Here is an 18,268-nt window from a genome sequence, read left to right as displayed (position 1 = left end):
AATAGATAGAGGAATATTATTTATATGTACACTATTTCTGAGTATTGCTTAGGTCTGATATACAGCACATTTTATGACCTCCATTTAGCAAATACATATATATAAGTTGCATGCACCATATATGTTAAATAGAGGTTGTGATGGATGCATAACAGTGGCATATGGTGGCCACGTGTGGCACTTACCAGCTGTAGTATGTCTTCATCCCGTGGCATAATGGAAAGCTCCAGCACATCATCACTGGGTGAAAAAAAGTTACATAACAAAATTAATATATAAAACTGAAGTCAGACGTTCTCATCTGTGTGTCAGAAATTGCCATTGTCAAGCCCTTTCCGCCCACACCCTTTAATATACCACACTTCACACCTGTTTTGTATCAGGGCAATGACTTGTGAATACGTTTTCCCGATTATACTCTCTCCATTAACCTTTACGAGTCGGTCACCTGAAAAACAAACAGCTTGTCAACAAGAAAGCACAGATACAGGCTTAGGCCTAAAAAAAATAAAAAAATCTAAGGTCTCATTCAGATGTCTGTTTCTTACTTCCGTGTTCTATCCTTGATTTTCACAGATAGAGCACATACTCACTACAACCTTTGGGGCTCTTGTTTCTATGCGGACTGTGCATCCATGCAAAAATCACGGGAGACAGATCTCATTTTTGTACTTGTATCACAGATGAAAATTTCCCATACAAGTCTATGGGTCAGTGAAAAACACAGACCGCGTACGAATGGCATCAGTGTGCTTTCCGTAAGTAACCTTGTAGTAAGAGAAGATTTGTAATTCATTTATTAATTCATATGCAATAACCACTGATGACAAAAACTGTCACTCAGACCCAACACTGATGACACTCAAATCCAATGCCCTGATGAAACTTGTACCATTTTGATTGTTGTGAACAAACATGGATGTCTGAATGAGCCCTAAAACATGTTTTTTTTTAGGTGGGGGCACTGCAAGACCTTTGTAGAGAGGTAATAGAATAGATTCATATGGTGTAAGGGTGCCAAGAGATCCCTAAGTTAGGTTGTTGTATATATTGGGGAATTAAACAGGTACAGCTGCAAAACAACTGTCTATTGCTAAAACAGGATTTTTGGGTTGCTTACCGTAAAATCTGTTTCTCGGAGCTTTCATTGGGGGACACAGAGACCATGGGTGTATGCTGCTGCCACTAGGAGGCTGACACTATGCACAAAAAAAGGTTAGCTCCTCCTCCGCAGTATACACCCCACCAACCGGCAGGAATTTCCTCAGTTAGTGAGAAAGCAGTAGGAGAAGTAACAGAATAGATTGAAACAGAACAGACAACTCAACTGTACATAACCAACAACATAAGAACAGGAGTTGTAGAACATGGGAGGGTGCTGTGTCCCCCAATGAAGGCTCCGAGAAACAGATTTTACGGTAAGCAACCCAAAAATCCTGTTTTCTCGTTCGCCTTATTGGGGGACACAGAGACCATGGGACGTCCCAAAGCAGTCTCTGGGGTGGGAAACAAACTTCCATCAGGCCAGTGGACTCACCACCGCTGCCTGCAGGATCCTTCTACCTAGGCTGGCCTCCGCCGAAGCGTAGGTGTGGACCTTCTAGAATGTCACAAACGTGTGAACAGATGACCAGGTTGCAGCTTTGCAAAGTTGCAGCGCGGAAGCTCTGTGGCGCACCACCCAGGAGGCACCCACTGCCCGGGTAGAGTGAGCTCTAATTCCCTGAGGGGCCACTCGATGCTTGATCCGGTAGGCCTCCAAATTTGCCGACCTGATCCAGCGAGCAATAGTAGCTTTGGAGGCTGGCTGACCTTTCCGCGCCCCATCTGGAATGATGAAAAGAGAGTCTGACTTCCTCAAACGAGTCGTTCTAGATAGGTAGACCTTCTTTGCCCTGACCAAGTCCAGCTTGTTCAAGGAGCGCTCCCGAGGGTGAGTTGGACCCGGACAAGAGGACGGGAGAACAATATCCTCATCCAGGTGGAAAGTGGACACCACCTTAGGAAGGAAAGAAGGCGGAGTCCGTAGAACTACCTTGTCCTGGTGGAGCACCAAGAAAGGGGAACGACAAGAAATGGCCGCCAATTCCGACACGCGCCGGATGGAGGTGACGGCTACTAGGAAGGCTACTTTCCATGAAAGGATAGGGAAACTTCCCTGAGAGGTTCAAAGGGAGGACCTTGCAGAACCTCGAGAACCAGATTAAGATCCAATGGATGTACGGGCACACGGTAGGAGGAGCCGCATGAGCCACTCCCTGAAGGAAAGTCTTGACCTGAGGACGGGAGGCCAGTGTCTTCTGGAACGAAATGGATAGGCTTTCTGGCCCAGATCATGGTATGAATAACCTGATCGTTTCAAAACCTTGGTCTCAATAGCCACGCCGTCAAATTGAGCGGCCGAGAATTGAGGTGGCAAATCGGGCGCTGAGACCGCAGATCTGCCCTGTCTGGAACCTTCCAGGAGGAGTCCGCGAGAAGGTTGACGATGTCCGCGAACCAAGACCTTCTGGGCCATTAAGGAGCGATGAGGATGACTGGACTTCCTTCTGCTTTGATTTTCTTCAACAGCTTGGGAAGAAGGGGAAGGGGAGGGAACAGGTAGGGGAGCTCGAACTAAGACCAAGGAATGGTCAGAGCATCGGCGCCCCTGGCGAGAGGATCTCGAGCTCTGGATACAAACTGTGGGACTTTCCTGTTGAGGCGAGACGCCAGCAGGTCAACGTCCGGAGTTCCCGAACGACGGCAAATCTGATGAAATACCTCCGGATGTAAGGACCACTCTCCCGCCGCTGAGAAAATCGGCGGCCCAGTTGTCCATGCCGGGAATGTGCACCGCGGATATTGGTGGAACTGAAACCTCTGCCGAGTGAAGAGTTTTGGACACTTCCGCTAGGGCTGAGGCACTCCGTGTCCCCCCTGGTGGTTGATATCTGCCACCGCTGTGGCAGTCTGTCTGAATACGGATTGGCAGGCCCCTGAGAAGTCTCTCCCAGTGAACGAGAGACAGATAGATCGCCCGTATCTCGATGACGTTGATCGGCAGAGCTGTCTCTAGTCGACCACCGACCCTGAACAGTGTGATTGCGAAATATTGCCCCCCCAGCCGAGGAGGCTGGCATCCGTTGTCACAATCTGCCAGTGAATGAGAAGGAATGACCGTCCTAGGGCAATGAGAGGTGACGTCCGCCACCAAATGAGGGACTGCCTGACCTGGTATGAAAGGCGAATTGGACGATCCAGGGAAAGAACAGACCTGTTCCACCGAGACAGGATGGCCTGTTTGAGGGGTCTGGAGTGAAATTGAGCAAAGGGAATCGCTTCTGTCAACGCCACCATCCTTCCTAGAACTTTCATGGTTGTCCGGAGAGATGGAAGTCGTGTGATCTGCAGCGACCGTACATCTCGCTGCAGAGAAACTATCTTCTCCTCTGGGAGAAAAACCGTTGATCGACGAGTGTCGAACAATAGGCCCAGAAACACCAGACGTTGTGTCGGAACAAGGCAGGACTTCTTTTTGTTGACGAGCCACCCAAAATTGGACAGGGTGTAGAGGACGATGGTAAGATTTTGGCGAGCCTGGTGAAAAGACGGAGCTTTGATCAGAATGTCGTCGAGGAAAAAGAACGAGACCTCTCATCCTCAACAAGGCCATCAACGCCGCCATGATCTTTGTAAAAACTCTGGGTGCGGTGGCGAGACCGAAACGGCAGTGCAACAAACTGGTAGTGGTTCTGGTGAATCGCAAAACGCAGGAATCTCTGATGCCCGGGAAAGATGGGAACATGTAGATAGGCATCTTGAATGTCTATTGAACACATGAACTCCTGCGCCTCCATGGAAGCGATTACCGACCGAAGAGACTCCATCCTGAAATGACGCAATCGGACCCTGTTGTTAAGTAACTTGAGATCCAGGATGGGACGAACTGCACCATCTTTTTTCCACACTACAAACAGGTTTGAATAAAACCCTGTGAAACGTTCTGATTTGGGAGCGGACAAAATCACCCCGGAACTGAGGAGAGAGGTGATGGATGCGAACAAACCCGGACTAAGGCAGGGTCTTTTGGAAGGACTCGAAGAAACGATCCCGGGAACGAGAAACAAACTATCTTGTATCCTGGGGATACAACTTCCCTGACCCAAGCGTCCTCTACTGAGGCAAGCCAGACGTCTCTGTAGAAAAGGAGTCGACCGCCCAGTTGGGAAAGACCCTCGGGACTTTCTTGATAGTCATGCTGCTGTGGACCGACCAGATCTGGACCTGGAGGATCTGCCCTGGGATGAGTGAGATCGCCAGGAGGGAGTGGGTCTGAAGGAGACCTTCTTTCTATCCTGGCGTGCCTGCGGCCTCTGCTGGTAGACCGAAAGGGCCGAAACTGACGCCTTAGCGGAGGCCTACAAGGCTTGGACTGAGGAAGAAGGGAACTTGTGCCTCCAGTGGTGTCCCTAATAATCTGGTCCAACTGGGATCCAAAGAGACGCACTCCCTGAAAAGGCAGATTGGTAAGGGACTTTTTGAAGATAAATCCGCCTGCCAAGCCTTGAGCCAAATTGTACGCCGGATTGTCATCACGTTGCTGGACGCCTGAGCCGCGCAAGACGCGGCATCCAAGGAGGCAGAGAGCAGATAATCCCCTGCATGGGAGATCTGGTTAGCCAGTTTGGCCGATTGCTCCGGTTGGGCTTTACCTAGGATGCCCTTGCGGAGATCCTCCGCCCAAGTAGCTATGGCCTTTGCTACCCAAGATGAAGCAAAGGCTGGGCTTAGCGCCGCCGCAGCCGCTTCGAATACTGACTTTGCTAGGGATTCTATAATTCTGCCATTAGAATCCTTTAGCGACGTCACACCTGAAATCGGAAAGACCGTGTTGATAAGATAGTCTGGACACGGGAGCGTCTAAAGAGGGGGAAGCCGACCAGTTGTCGGTGAGCTCTTTTGAAAATGGATAGAGCACGCCGAGACACTTCCCTCTTTGAAAGCATCTGGTCGGATTTTCTCTCTCTCCCTGGTAAGGATCTTGCCAAACTCAGAGTGGGAGGTGAAGACTCTGGAAGGTGTTACTGCCCGTCTGAACGAAACCTCCTGATCCGAGCGTTTCGCAGGGGAGTCTGTATTTCGAAGGTGTGGTTAATCGCAGCAATGAGGTTCTGTACCGAAACCTTCATGTCTGCGTCCTGGTCCGAATCCAGCTATAAAATCTCTTCGGATGACACATCCGAGAACGCTTCACCTGACTCGGGTGAGGAGGCACGGGAAGGCGACTGCTGGGAAGGACAATGTGGAGAGACCAGGCCAGGAGAGGATTCCGGCCGGAGATGCCTGGGTCTTTTGCGGCTTCTGCTGGCTGGCTCAGATGGAACCCCTTGCGACCTGCTGGACCTTGCGGAAGTGTCCAGGGGCAACTTATCAAGAACGGCCACTAGGGACTGAGACACCTTGGGGGGGACAAGGCCCGCGCCGCAGCCGGGGCCTGGCATGTGGCGCAACAGAAAGTGCGGCGGCTGCCGGGAGGCGCAGGCAGCTGAGGACCCTGCGGCACTGCCCTGTGCCGCTCCGAAGAATCCTCCAGTGGTGTCTTCAATAAAGGTACCTTGTAAATCCAACGCTGTCTGAGTCTATTTTCCCAGTGTCCGCGCCTCGTCCAACCGACAGGCTCTGGTAGGCGAGTGGGTGGGAGGCGGGGGGCAAGGACCATCCGTATAGCTGGCACGCACCTGTGCAAAGCTCCTGGTCCTGCTGCGGAGAGCTATGAGGATACGGGGTGGCAGTACACGCCGTACTCATAGTCTCTTGTGGGACTACAGATGTGACTATTCACTCTGTATCCCTCCGGGACCCTGAAAAGGAACGACGCACACCGAGGTAGATATGGGTCTAATGAAAGACCCGTGTCCACCTCCTACTGACACTAAGCTAAACTGAGGAAATTCCTGCCGGTTGGTGGGGTGTATACTGCGGAGGAGGAGCTAACCTTTTTTTGTGCATAGTGTCAGCCTCCTAGTGGCAGCAGCATACACCCATGGTCTCTGTGTCCCCCAATAAGGCGAACGAGAAAATACTTTATCCGATCAGGAAAATGATTTGGAAACGTTGGTAACAGGAGGAAAGGAAAGTATATATGAAGGAAAAGGCCCTTAGTAAGTTCGAAAAAACCGTGGAAGAAATAGTTAGAAACACCTGGCATCATTTCAGAGAATCTGACAACACTAAGTAGGCTGGAAATGGGCAATCCAGACAGATGGAGCAATACATGAGTGAGGTACTACAGATGTGAGGTACTACAGGAGTGAGGTACTACAGGAGTGAGGTACTACAGGAGTGAGCACAAGGGTAAAATGTTCTAGAGCAGAGCTAAAGCTAGGCAAAGTGCGGCCGGATGGCAGGACTGGAACAGCCACAAGCCCGGATGTGGGCCGGCACAGACGAAGGGCTGAAAACAGTGATCCATGGGCCGCACCATGCCCTCTGCCACCACTATCTGCATCCTTGGGACGCTGACAGTGGTGAATACATTGGTGGAGGACTGCACCACTGGCTCTTTCTTCCACCAATCAGAGTGCGATACAGCAAACGGGATGATGTCACTTCATCGCGCTGCTGCTGCTGCTGAGAGTCAATGCACAGGAGACAGGAGCACAGTGCCGGGAATGCGAGCAAGGAGAGTGTTTTTTTTTTCTTCTTTCTTTCATATGTGTATGAGATGTTTAGATGTATATAGGAGGCTATGTGGGGGCTCCTGCTGTATTTAGAGAGGCTATGTGGGGCCCATGCCGTACATAGCGAGGCTATTTGGGGGCTCATGCTGTATATAGGGAGGTTATGTGGGGGATCATTCTGTATATAAGGAAGCTGTGTGGGGGCTCATGCTATACAAGGGAGGCTATGTGGGGGCTCATGCTGTATATATTGGGACTCAAGCTGTACCTAGTGAGGTGTCAGCCTACATTAATTCTATTCAATATTAAATGATAATATAAAATAATTTTAATTAATATATTAATATTGAGCAGAATAAATTTCAGCTTCTTGGTTCGGTCCTCCACAACAGTCACGGTCTCTCATGTGGCCCTCTGGAAAGTGTATTGCCCACCCTAGAGGTTTAAAAAAAACATGTATGAAAATAGGTAGATAAGAAGAAGACAAATTGGGAGTTATAGGTGTAAAAGTGTGTTGATTATTGTTTTTCATATATAATTGTATTGCATTTCAAAATGGAATAGATCATTTTTAGACAAATGGAAGTTTACCGAATCTCAATGAAAAAAAGATCTGATAAAAAAAACAATATACCGTAAGTGCGGGAAATAGAAAAGCGCCAAAACAAGAGTCAACCCTGAGGCAAGGTCTGCACAAATGTACACTGACGCATCGAGCATACCACATTAGTGCTATATAACATGGAGAACATTCAAATACAACTCTCTAAGACTACAATCACTCTCCACACTTTTCCCATCACCCACCAGTGCACAATCCAGCCTGCTGGGCAGGTCCACCTTCCTTCACCTGCTTGACAAAGATGGTGTCCATTGGTTCCAGACGAGAGGATGCAGAGGAATACTCTAAAAGCAGCACAAGAACAGAGACTTGTAGATGGAGAAGGATTAAACTGATTAAGGAAAAAGATAACATTTTGAAAATAGCAAATTCAGATAACTAATCCAATCTAGTGCACAGAACTAGGAGTGCAGCCAATATAAAGTGACATACAGGCATCATAGACAAGTCTATCAAATCAAATCAAACTGCAGTTGACCTCTTCCCTCCCTTATACTTCGTATACTTCACTGTCAGTTTGGACACAGCTAAAGTTACCGCTGTGTAAAGCTGGCCATACACTTGAGACAACTATGGTTAGTATATTTATTTGGCAGAAACCATCCCTCCCAACTCCCCCATGTACATGGACAATTGACTCAGCTGAGAGTTCATGTGTTATCAACTTTTGTAGAGGAGAAAGCCACTGCCAGACAGCTCTGGCAGAGGTGTATATCTCCTCTGAAAATTAAAAGATTAGGTTTGACATTCCAGTTACTCGATCGTTCTTTTTCACAGCCTTATCTTTCGGGAGGATGCTGGGACGCCCCCCATATGCATCAGAAGGATTGCCAGTGCCACCAAAATCAGCAGGTTCGGACTACCTTCGTCTAATGGGTTTATGGGCCTTAGAAACTTTGCCAAAGTGTTTACCAGATTAGAGACTATATAGTGTATAAACACCATCTGGAACACGTACCTGCACCGCCATTTTCTTCCTGTAAGAAATGGAGAGAATGAAAGCACCAAGTACAATGATTGCCAAGCCAGTATACTTAAATTGTATGTCAGTAGGATCCACCCTCCTAAGCGATTTATATGGGCATACAGGTCATAGGAAGTGGAAGAAAATGATGCCATGATATCTGTGAGCCAATGTATTATTCCAGAGAAATCCATGTTTCCTTAATATGTAAAGGAGTTGTTAAGATCTATGGGCGGGACATAGAGCTCACTGAGAATCTGCCCCACAGTGTATTTTAAATTACCATTTATTTAAAATAAGCTCTGGAAGTTGATTTTCAGGGAGATGTGTGTCCCGCCTATAGATCATAAAAGCTCATTTACAAACTAAGAAAAATGTGGATTTCTCTGGAATAAAACATGAAATTGCAGATATCAAGATATCATTTTATTCAGCTTGCTATGACCTGCATGCCCAAATACATGCCTTAGGAAAGTGTATCCTACTGACAGATTCCCTTTAACAATTTAGTCATGTGTCACACTGCAAAGTCAGTTACATATATTCATATGATGTAAAAATGTAACCTACAGACAAGAAAAAGCCCGTTTCTAGGGAATAGTAGGATTTCTGGCACCAAGATTCATACCAATCTTTTGACATGTCTTCATGAGTACAAATCTTCTTAAAATAATTACTTTGCTCTGATGGGGAAAGGACAGTTCAGTAATGAATGCAATCTCATTTTTCCAATTAATAAAGGGGTATACCCATTTTGGCATATTGCAAGAATATGCCATCATTTTATGATCATTCTGGCTCCTCCACCGTTCCTGGGAACCAAGAGGCGGCAGCCCTGATACGGTCCTGCAGCCCCTTCACGGTGTTCCCCCTACACAGTGCCACGGGCCAACAGCTCAAACGTGAAGGAAACTGGAGGAATAGAGCCGGGCTGCAGTACCACTGGTTGTCCAGGAGAAAACACGGGTTTAATTAGGACCTCTTACGGTCAGGATCAGTTCTAATAATACACCTAATAATAATGTGAATGTAGTTTGGGTTGTACCTGTTGAGAGGCATGTACGGCAGATTCGGGGGGATATACAATAAAATGGCGCAGAGTGAAGCCAAATCCTTGCCGGGTCTTCCTGATGATCAATGTCCTGGGTCCAACCCATGTAAAGGGCTCTTCAGGAGGCGGAGAACTGCCGAGTCGACCCCCATCTCGTGGGGCTAAGGGGGCCTGCAAACACCACAAGAAGGAAAAGATGAAGAGACGGCACATTCAGATACAACACTATGTTCCCACCTTCAGGTATTGGCCTTTTAATTTCTATTACAGTTTCCTACGCTTATATCTGTAATAACTGGAATTTAAATATCTGACAAGACACACCCGTGCTAAAACCAAGAAGGGGTGGGCATTTTACTGGCGGCTGATCATCACTACTTCCAATTTCACTCCTCGTTACATTGTGCTATTCTTCCACAGACACCTCCATTCAATTATTGGTCGTTAATGTGAATCTATCACAAGGTTTTTACTATCCCATCAGAGAGCAGCATGATATATAGGGCAGAGACCCTGATTCCAGCAATTTGTCACTTAGTGGGCTGCTTGCTCCAGATTTGATAAAGTCACTCTGCTGCAGATCTCGGAATGCTGAGCTCTATATTAGCCCACTCATACCCACTGATTGGCACCTTTCTGTGTACATTGTGCATAGGCAGAAAGCTGCCAGCCAGTGGTGGGGGATAGGTTGGACTATATTACATCATGTTTATTAGTCCTCTAGTGATAATCTTTCTGATAAAGCAGGGATTTTATCAAAACTACAGCAAGAAGCTCAGTCATTGATATATCGCTGGAATCAGGATCTCTATATCTACCTTATGCCGCTCTCAGATTAGGTGATAAAAGTTGGTGACAGATTCCCTTAAAGGGAATGCATTTTTCTTTTCTCTTGTGCATGCTGATAAAAGTTTAGTGCCCCTCAAAAAACATGATGCAACTTCCTTAAGTTTTTACACCAAAAACACAGCAAAACCTGATATCTGCGTATTTGCACTTACTCATTGCATTTCTATGGGTGAAAAAATGCTGCAAAAATGCTGTAAGAAGTGACATGCTGAAGCTTCCAATTCAGTTAGGAAAAAAACAATGTGTGTACATGAGATTTCTGAAATCTGACAGCTTTTGCTGGTACTGCAAAATGCAGCTTTTAATTTGCTTTAAAAAAAAAAAAAAGGAAGAATGCAAAGTGTGAATATGGCGGATCCAGGAAAAAATTCTAGCGATAGGTGGAGGTCTTATAAATTGACTTTCTGTTGATCATCAAGTAATGGCGTGTCCTTGTAAAATTACATTGCTTCCTCAGGCTGTAACAACCCCTTTAATTGTTAATCTCACTGTCATAGCAGTTTTCTATAGAAACATTGATTTGATCACAGAAACAAGTGTTAATGTATTTGGGGTTACCATATTGTCTTATATGCAATAACTTTAGTGCAATTTGTCGGTTATGTGGCTAATGCACGTCAAACAGAAGATGCCTGAATCGGCAGAAAAAAAGTTTGAAAATTACACACAAGTTTATTTCTGAAACTAAATGTGTATGGCGTGATCAGCTGAATCTGGCTGATCTTTCGGCACTTTGTGCAAGTGAATGACCCTGTGGAATTTTTTAAGATTTTTTAATGAAGTGTTTGAGTCGCCAATTTAGTCTGGTGTGTTGCTAGTGGCATCGCTCGTACAAATAATTCCAAGTATTCTGGACGATCATAATCTCTTGGGAGTGTGGATCCACTGATGCGCAATAAGAAGAACATAGAGGCTCGTCTCAGTTTTGCCAGAAAACATCTTGATGATCCTCAAGACTTGGGAGAATACTCTGTGGACTGACGAGACAAAAGTTGAACTTTTTGGAAGGTGTATGTTCCATTATATCTGGCGTTGAAGTAACATAGCATTTCAGAAAAGGAACATCATACCAACAGTAAAATATGGTGGTGGTAGTGTGACGGTCTGAGGCTGTTTTGCTGCTTCAGGACCTGGAAGACTTGCTGTGGTGAATGGAACCATGAATTCTGCTGTCTACCAAAGAATCCTGAATAAGAATGTCCAGCCATCTGTTCATGACCTCAAGCTGAAGCGCACTTGGGTTATGCAGCAAGACAATGATCCGAAATACACCAGCAAGTCTACATCTGAATGGCTTAAGAAAAACAAAATTAAGACTTTGGAGTGGCCTAGTCCAACTCCTGACCTTAATCCGATTGAGATGCTGTGGCATGACCTTAAAAAAGAGGTTAGTGATCGGAAACCCTCCAATGTGGCTGAATTACAACAATTCTGCAAAGATGAGTGGCCAAAATTCCTAAAGTGCGTTGTAAAAGACTTTGCAAGTTATCACAAATGCTTGATGGCAGTTGTTGCTGCTATGGGTGGCCCAACCAATTATTAGGGTTAGGGAGCAATCACTTTTTTGACACAGAACCCTGTAGGTTTGGATTTCTTTTTCGGTTAATTTCTTAATTTATAAACTGCATTTTGTGTTTACTTGTGTTATCTTGGTCTAATATTTAAATTTGTTTGGTGATCTGAAACATTTAAATGTGACAAACATACAAAAGAATAGTAAATCTGGAAGGGGGCAAACACACTTTCACAAAACTGTACATCCATAACACCGGATCTCGTCTGCATATACACAGAGAACATAAAATTTTGACTTGTACGCATCACTGCCGTATTTTTTTCAGAGCATCAGCTGATGTTCACAGCTTTTTTTTTTTTTTTTTTACATAAATTGTGTTGCTCCTTCTAAACCGATTTACCTTCACCCTGTGGACATATTGTTGGGATGATGACATGATTGGGGGGCTGGGGTCGTGACAGACAGAGACATCCTGGAAATGAGTCAATTCCACATACAGCTGATCTATAAGGGAGGGGTAATGAAAGAGAGAGGGCCCAAAGGACACAGCTGCAAACAATGCCCGACTGGCACAGACATTGAGGGGAGAGGAGGGAGGGGGTAGAGCTCGACTCCAGGCTTTCACCACACCCCTAGAAAATTATGTCACTACACATGGATGCTCTGTCTTTCCTGCATTTTAATAATCAAACATTAAATGATACCTAGTCTTGGCCGTACGGCCCTGTCTCCCGAGATGTGGAGGCCTCAGACACAATACAAGCAGTGATCACACCCTGACATCCAGCACATTTATGAAAGGAAAGCTCAGCCGGTCCTATTCTTGTCCTATTTATCACATTACATGGGGTGTGGTGTATACAGAGCTTCCTGTGATCAGATACATGCTGCTTATTATAAACAGCTTCATGCTATAGAGGGCCGCGATGACACAAGATTGCTGGGCCCCGAATAATAAAAAGGCATGCACAAGCTCAGGTCCTCAGTTCTCAGACAATTGTGGCCTTCAGCACCCTTCATCACTCACATCTACTGTATGTATGGCATTGTTTCAGTAAGGCGGTGTGCACACAGTGTGCTTTTGTTAGGTTTTCAAGGCGGTTTTTCCGTTCAGAAATGGGCCGAAAATGCTAGGGAATCTTTAGGCCAGTTAATTCAATGACAATCCTTAAGTGCTGTGCACATGATCAGTAATTTTCATTTGAGTATTTGCAGCACTTTTTTTTTCAGCAGCATGTCAAATCTTTGTGCAGATTTTTAGCGTTTTTCACCAACTGACTTCAGTCGAGTCAGTCAAATCCGCAGCAAAAACGCAGGTTTAAAAATGTTTGTGGATTTGCTGCAGATTTTCAAAGTTTTAACGGGTTTCCCACGCTGTCATCTAGCGTGGGAAACACCAGCACGGCGTTTCTGATCGGCTGTATACATCAGAGCGCTGTGGGGTCACACTGTCAGTGTGACCCCGCAGCTGTGACTCTGACCCGCAATAGAAAGCTTACTGCTGGTCAGCAGATGAGAGACTACCACTCCTATCAAGCTACGTTTGCTGTCACTGAAGTAGCCTCTTGTGAGCCGATGCCTGTGCTCAAACGTCTCTTGTCTCCTATAAAAACTCAAAAATAATAAACCCACCATATACTCTCCTGTCAGATGTAGTCCATGTAAGGCCAGCGTCACACTTGCGAGAAACTCGCATGAGTCTTGCGTCTCAATACCCGCCACTGCCGCTGGCATTCTTGACCGAAGTGTGTGGCTTAGCACTCTCGTCCGAGTGCCGGCGGCAGTGCGGGGTATTGAGACGCGAGACTTGTGCGAGTTTCTCGCAAGTGTGACCCCGGCCTAATCGAGAGTGTACCACGGTGATCTCACTGGTAGAACAGACACATCGGGAGATGTGACTGCTCTACTCGGCAGTCGGCGACACACTGACAGGAGCGTCAACGTTCCCACTGTGTATAGAGCTGAGATGGCGTGGAGGGGTCACACAAGTTCAACAGCTGATGAGCTCTGGTGATCTCACATAGATACAACACCACTGCTGTATGAGAACTTTCTCACTGCAGCTCAGCACTACACACTGCAGGAGGGATTACACGCTCCTGTCAATGTGTAGCCAGCTGTCCTTGAGAGCAGTCACATCAGTGACATTTTCTTAAATCTTTATATGTTCCAGTTCCCTAGAGATACATAAATTGACAACTGGACTGAGGGAGTGTACATACCCAGTCTGACAGTGCCCAATCACTGCTGAATTAAAGAATACAAGTATATGATAACAGAGACATGTAACGAGAGAGGTTTAAAGATGACCTGAGGACCGTTCAGCAGATCTTGTTAAACTGTTCACATCATGGAATAGTGGCTGCAGAACTGCGTAAAACATATTTTTATTTTCTTTTTTAATTCTCACATTGGTTGCAGAGATATTAGTGAAAATTTATCATGTAAACTTTACAAGCTAAGACCAAGGAGAGCATTAGCCAAGATTCATCTCTGAAGGAATTTACTTTTTTCACCCTGTGTGATGCTGACAAATCATAAGCAGGTAGTGTCATGCAGTAAAAAAAAAAGAAAAAACACACTCCTAGAAAATGTCAGATTCCGCTTTCTTTGTGTGATATGGAAAACCATGTAATGACACACAATCCTGCTCTCTTCCCTGATCTAACTGCCTGCAAATACTGTGCAATGAGGGGGGAGCAGAGCTGTGTGTCACTATAAACACCTCTTATACAGCTCTCCTCTCACAGCTAGCTCTGCTCTACTACTCTCACTTCACATGTTAACTGACTAAGAAGGTGAGAAAGGGAGAATTGGTTTACCAACTCCCTGAATAAGGATATTTGGAACCTCCTTCTTTTGGAACATCTTTATATGTTCCAATTGCTGTTGTTAATGTTGTTACTGACCTTCAAACCTTAAAATGATTTAAGTTAAAAAAAAAGAAAAAAGAAAAAAAAAAAAGAGAAGGTGAAAATAGAGGGGACGTACTAAAAAATCTACCAAGCACAGGGAATATAATATACAACTGTTTATACGGGATCTGTGATGATTTCCTAATTGTCTACATATAAATCATGCTCATTTCATATCCAAGATGCCTAAGAAATCTATAATACTTCTCAATGTCTTTGGACCTACAAGTTACTATGTTCATTCTTTTTATTTATTCCTTTTCGTCAATCTTTTTAGCACGTCCCAGAATAGAGCTGCAGGGGGGAGTATAATGACACACATCTCTACTCCCCTTCCAATATTTCACAGTGCCATGAAAGAAGAACTGCAGAGGTGTTTGTAATGTCACACAGCTCTGCTCTACTCTACTCCCCTCCCTCACTTGTAATAACAGTAGGTGCCTGTACCTCCAGTAAGATCAGCGAGGAAGTAGAGCAGTGCTGTGCATCATTACAAACAACTTTTGCAGCTCTCTTCTCATGTCAGCCAGTGTTGGGGTAGAGCAGAGCTAACAGTAAAGTGAGACGGGAGCTACAAGAGGTGTTTGTACCCAGGGTTGTAGAGTCGGTAAGCCAAACCTCAGACTCCACACCCCAGACTTTCTACTGAGCATATACAGTACATAAAGTGCAGCACAGATTGATCTCAACTAATAGCCGAGATCCTGAGATCAGGAACCGAACAGACATTTATAGGACATTTCGTAACTTTCCAATAATCTGATGAAAACATTTACAGCACATCCTGCATTGTACTACTGTAACAAATTTACTATATGTTTTAGGAGTTCGTCCTTTTTATATTGACTCCACTAAAATGACTCCGACTCCATGACTCAGACTCCACAGCCCTGTTTGTACCAACACACAGGCCATCCTCTGCACAGCAATCTCTGGCACTTAGATCTGTCAGACCAAGGTAGTCACATCAGTCTCCCCATATCTCACAGAAAAAGCCAAGTCTGATCTTCTCTGTGGATGTGATCTTTTTCACCCTCTATATGACACCTATTGCTTACAATTTGTCAATTACAATTGGTCAAACACATACAGGAGAAAAAATAACCATACCCAGAGACAAACCCATGTTAACTCCCTCAAGATTGAAGAGAAAATTATCACATAAAATTTTACTAGCTGATATTTCCACAGCAGATAGGAGAAATTCAAAAGTAAACACTGTGCTTTATGCAGCTCTGCAGCCACTATGCCATGATGTGGCCAGATTAACATGCTAAAGTGTCCTTTCTATCAGCTATGTGCTCTTTTGTAATCCAATGTTTATTTCTATTGCTCCAAATCATCTAAAATTAAAAACAAAAGGAACTTTCCATCAAAATTAGTGTTTGCAGTGCTTATGCAGACCTAAGCATCTCCATGGTAACAAACAACAAACAAGGCCTGTGTAGTCTTATCCAGCGGTCATACTCCTTTCTAGCTACCCCCTTTCCTGTTAACATACCAAATGTATGTACCGGTCTGTTACCATGGGTACAAATGGGAAGTTTTCTTGCTTTATACACCATGGTAGGGAATTGTTAATTAGGACTACTTGCAAAGTTGCCTATTTTTTCATTTTGAGTACATTAGTGCCAATAGTCTTTTACCATCTTTCCATGTGTTTCCCATGCCTAGGTGTCTTCTCCATGCAAATAACTAGATCAGGGCACACTGCTTATTTCAGTCTATGAGATCAGAATAGGTCATAGAGTCCATATTGCAGAGCAATGCCATTTGTGACCGGGGCAGACGGTATGTCACACGGCTCTGTGCTGTCTGCGGTCTCTCAGTCTGTGCCAGGGACAGACTGTGGCTCAGAAATTCATAGAAAGATTAGATGATTAGGATCTGCACAGCACTGTGTCAGCCGCTGAAGGGATATATTGGGAAAGAAAGCAGCATGCAGCAGGAGATTACTGGAGGTTACACAGGCCACGCGCACACCATGGCCCAAGCCAGATCTACATACACAACAGTTACACATTATCTGCACCACAGGAGACTGGTAAATTACAGAAGAAGGGTCCAGAGGCCTGCCACGAAGCCCACTCAATGTAACCTACCCAATGTACACAGAGATTTACATAAACTACTGTAAACACGGAGTTATTACCGGCAGACGGCACATACGGGACATAATCCCTACACATAAACCTAAACAGCCAACACTACAAAGTAACACAAACCACCACAACCAAACAGGGAAGACCTTCAAAATTGAGCAGCACTGAGCACCCGAAATTAAAGGGAACAAGTTATCCAAACTGCACTGGGGCCCCCCTGTCAGCAATTTAATGGTCCCTTGGACTGTCAATGTGGTGCCAAAAAATAGCACCATCAAGAATTCCTTAGCCGAACATATTCATTAGGACAATGATGTCTGAACCTGCAGATTTTGAGGAGACTGGCCGACCATCTAATTTGCTTGGGAGCCACCTGTTAGATGAAAACGGTGAACAGAGATCAGACATGATGGATATCAGGGCCCCAGCCTTGGTTTCAAGTAAAATAAGCCACCACCATAAGTGGTGTGTGGGGAGAGTGTTAGGAGAGCAAACTGCTGTATCGCCAGGTTTCAAAACTGAAGCCAAGCTGAATTACGGACCACAATACCCGACCAGACCACCGGGTCTCCTGACCCCAACTAATTGCCTCATATACAGTGCTCAGGATAAATGAGTACACCCCTTCTGACACGATTTAATCAATAATTAACTAAACACAAAAACAACTTCCACAATTTTGACAAGATGGAGTTTCGGTGAATATTTTTTAACCCATAACATGAAAGTAAGGTTAATAACTCATGACAAAATCTCCAGTTTTACGTGAACCATTTGATGCTTAAATGAATACACCCCACATGAAAAACTACTACATCTAGTATTTTGTACCACCTCCATGATTTTAACGACAGCACCAAGTCTTCTAGGCATGGAGTGAGGAAGTTGGCGACATATTCACCTATCTTTTTTCATTCTTCAAGGGATTATTTTGTAGTATGGTAGCCAATAGAGAATGTTGATTCTGAAAAGAAAATAAAGTTTTCTGACAAATCTGTTGGGGTGTACTCATTTATGCTGAGAACTGTATGGCTATACAAGGCAATTAACTCGGATTAGGAGACCTGGCGGTTGGGTTGGATATTGTGATTCCAGCCGTACCCGTGTCTCACAAATGTATGTATGAAACTAACAAATGGAGGGCTCTGACAATTTGAAGGAATTTCAAGGAATTAGGGCTGCAGGGGAGCGTGACTTGTGACTTCTTTTACCACTGCTGGGTGAATGTGAAGGAAATGTTCCTGACTGACACTATTGGGGGCAGACTGGTAGGCACAAGGCTTGAGTGCGGAGAGATGCAAGATGACATGAATGTAAAGAGCTCAGTCCCTGCCTAAACACTATTTAATGGGGTTGTCTCGTAACTATATCCCCTGCTTAAAATGGTGTTCATCTTGGACATGCTATAAATTTCTGATAGATATGGATCGCAGAGGTGGAACTTTTATTTAGTCAAAGGATGGGGCTTCATGTTGCCCACACAGGAATGGAGGGCAGCTATGCATGTGCGTCACTCCATTCAGTTCTATGGGAGTTCTGAAAATTCTAGATTGCAGATTATATTACTCAGTGTGTAACAAACTCTCC

General features: G+C 45.0%; 1 protein-coding gene across 1 annotated transcript in view; it reads right to left on the bottom strand.

Annotated features, from left to right (window-relative positions):
* The window catches only part of ARHGAP23 (Rho GTPase activating protein 23), a 120,248-nt gene that overhangs the window by 55,491 nt on the left and 46,489 nt on the right, over positions 1 to 18,268 (bottom strand). The window contains exons 2-6 of the mRNA XM_073572487.1: positions 9,294 to 9,470; positions 8,243 to 8,261; positions 7,470 to 7,568; positions 370 to 448; positions 186 to 240 (exon numbers count right to left, since the gene is read on the bottom strand). Of these exons, the coding sequence (XP_073428588.1) occupies positions 186 to 240; positions 370 to 448; positions 7,470 to 7,568; positions 8,243 to 8,261; positions 9,294 to 9,470 (429 nt within the window). The remainder of the gene's footprint in view (positions 1 to 185; positions 241 to 369; positions 449 to 7,469; positions 7,569 to 8,242; positions 8,262 to 9,293; positions 9,471 to 18,268) is intronic.

The sequence above is a fragment of the Dendrobates tinctorius genome, unplaced genomic scaffold, assembly GCF_039654945.1.
Source record: "Dendrobates tinctorius isolate UK_male_01 unplaced genomic scaffold, ASM3965494v1 ptg000032l, whole genome shotgun sequence".
NCBI lineage: Eukaryota > Metazoa > Chordata > Amphibia > Anura > Dendrobatidae > Dendrobates > Dendrobates tinctorius.
Note: the sequence above shows the minus strand (reverse complement) of the source record. Positions and strands in the feature narration are given on the sequence as shown.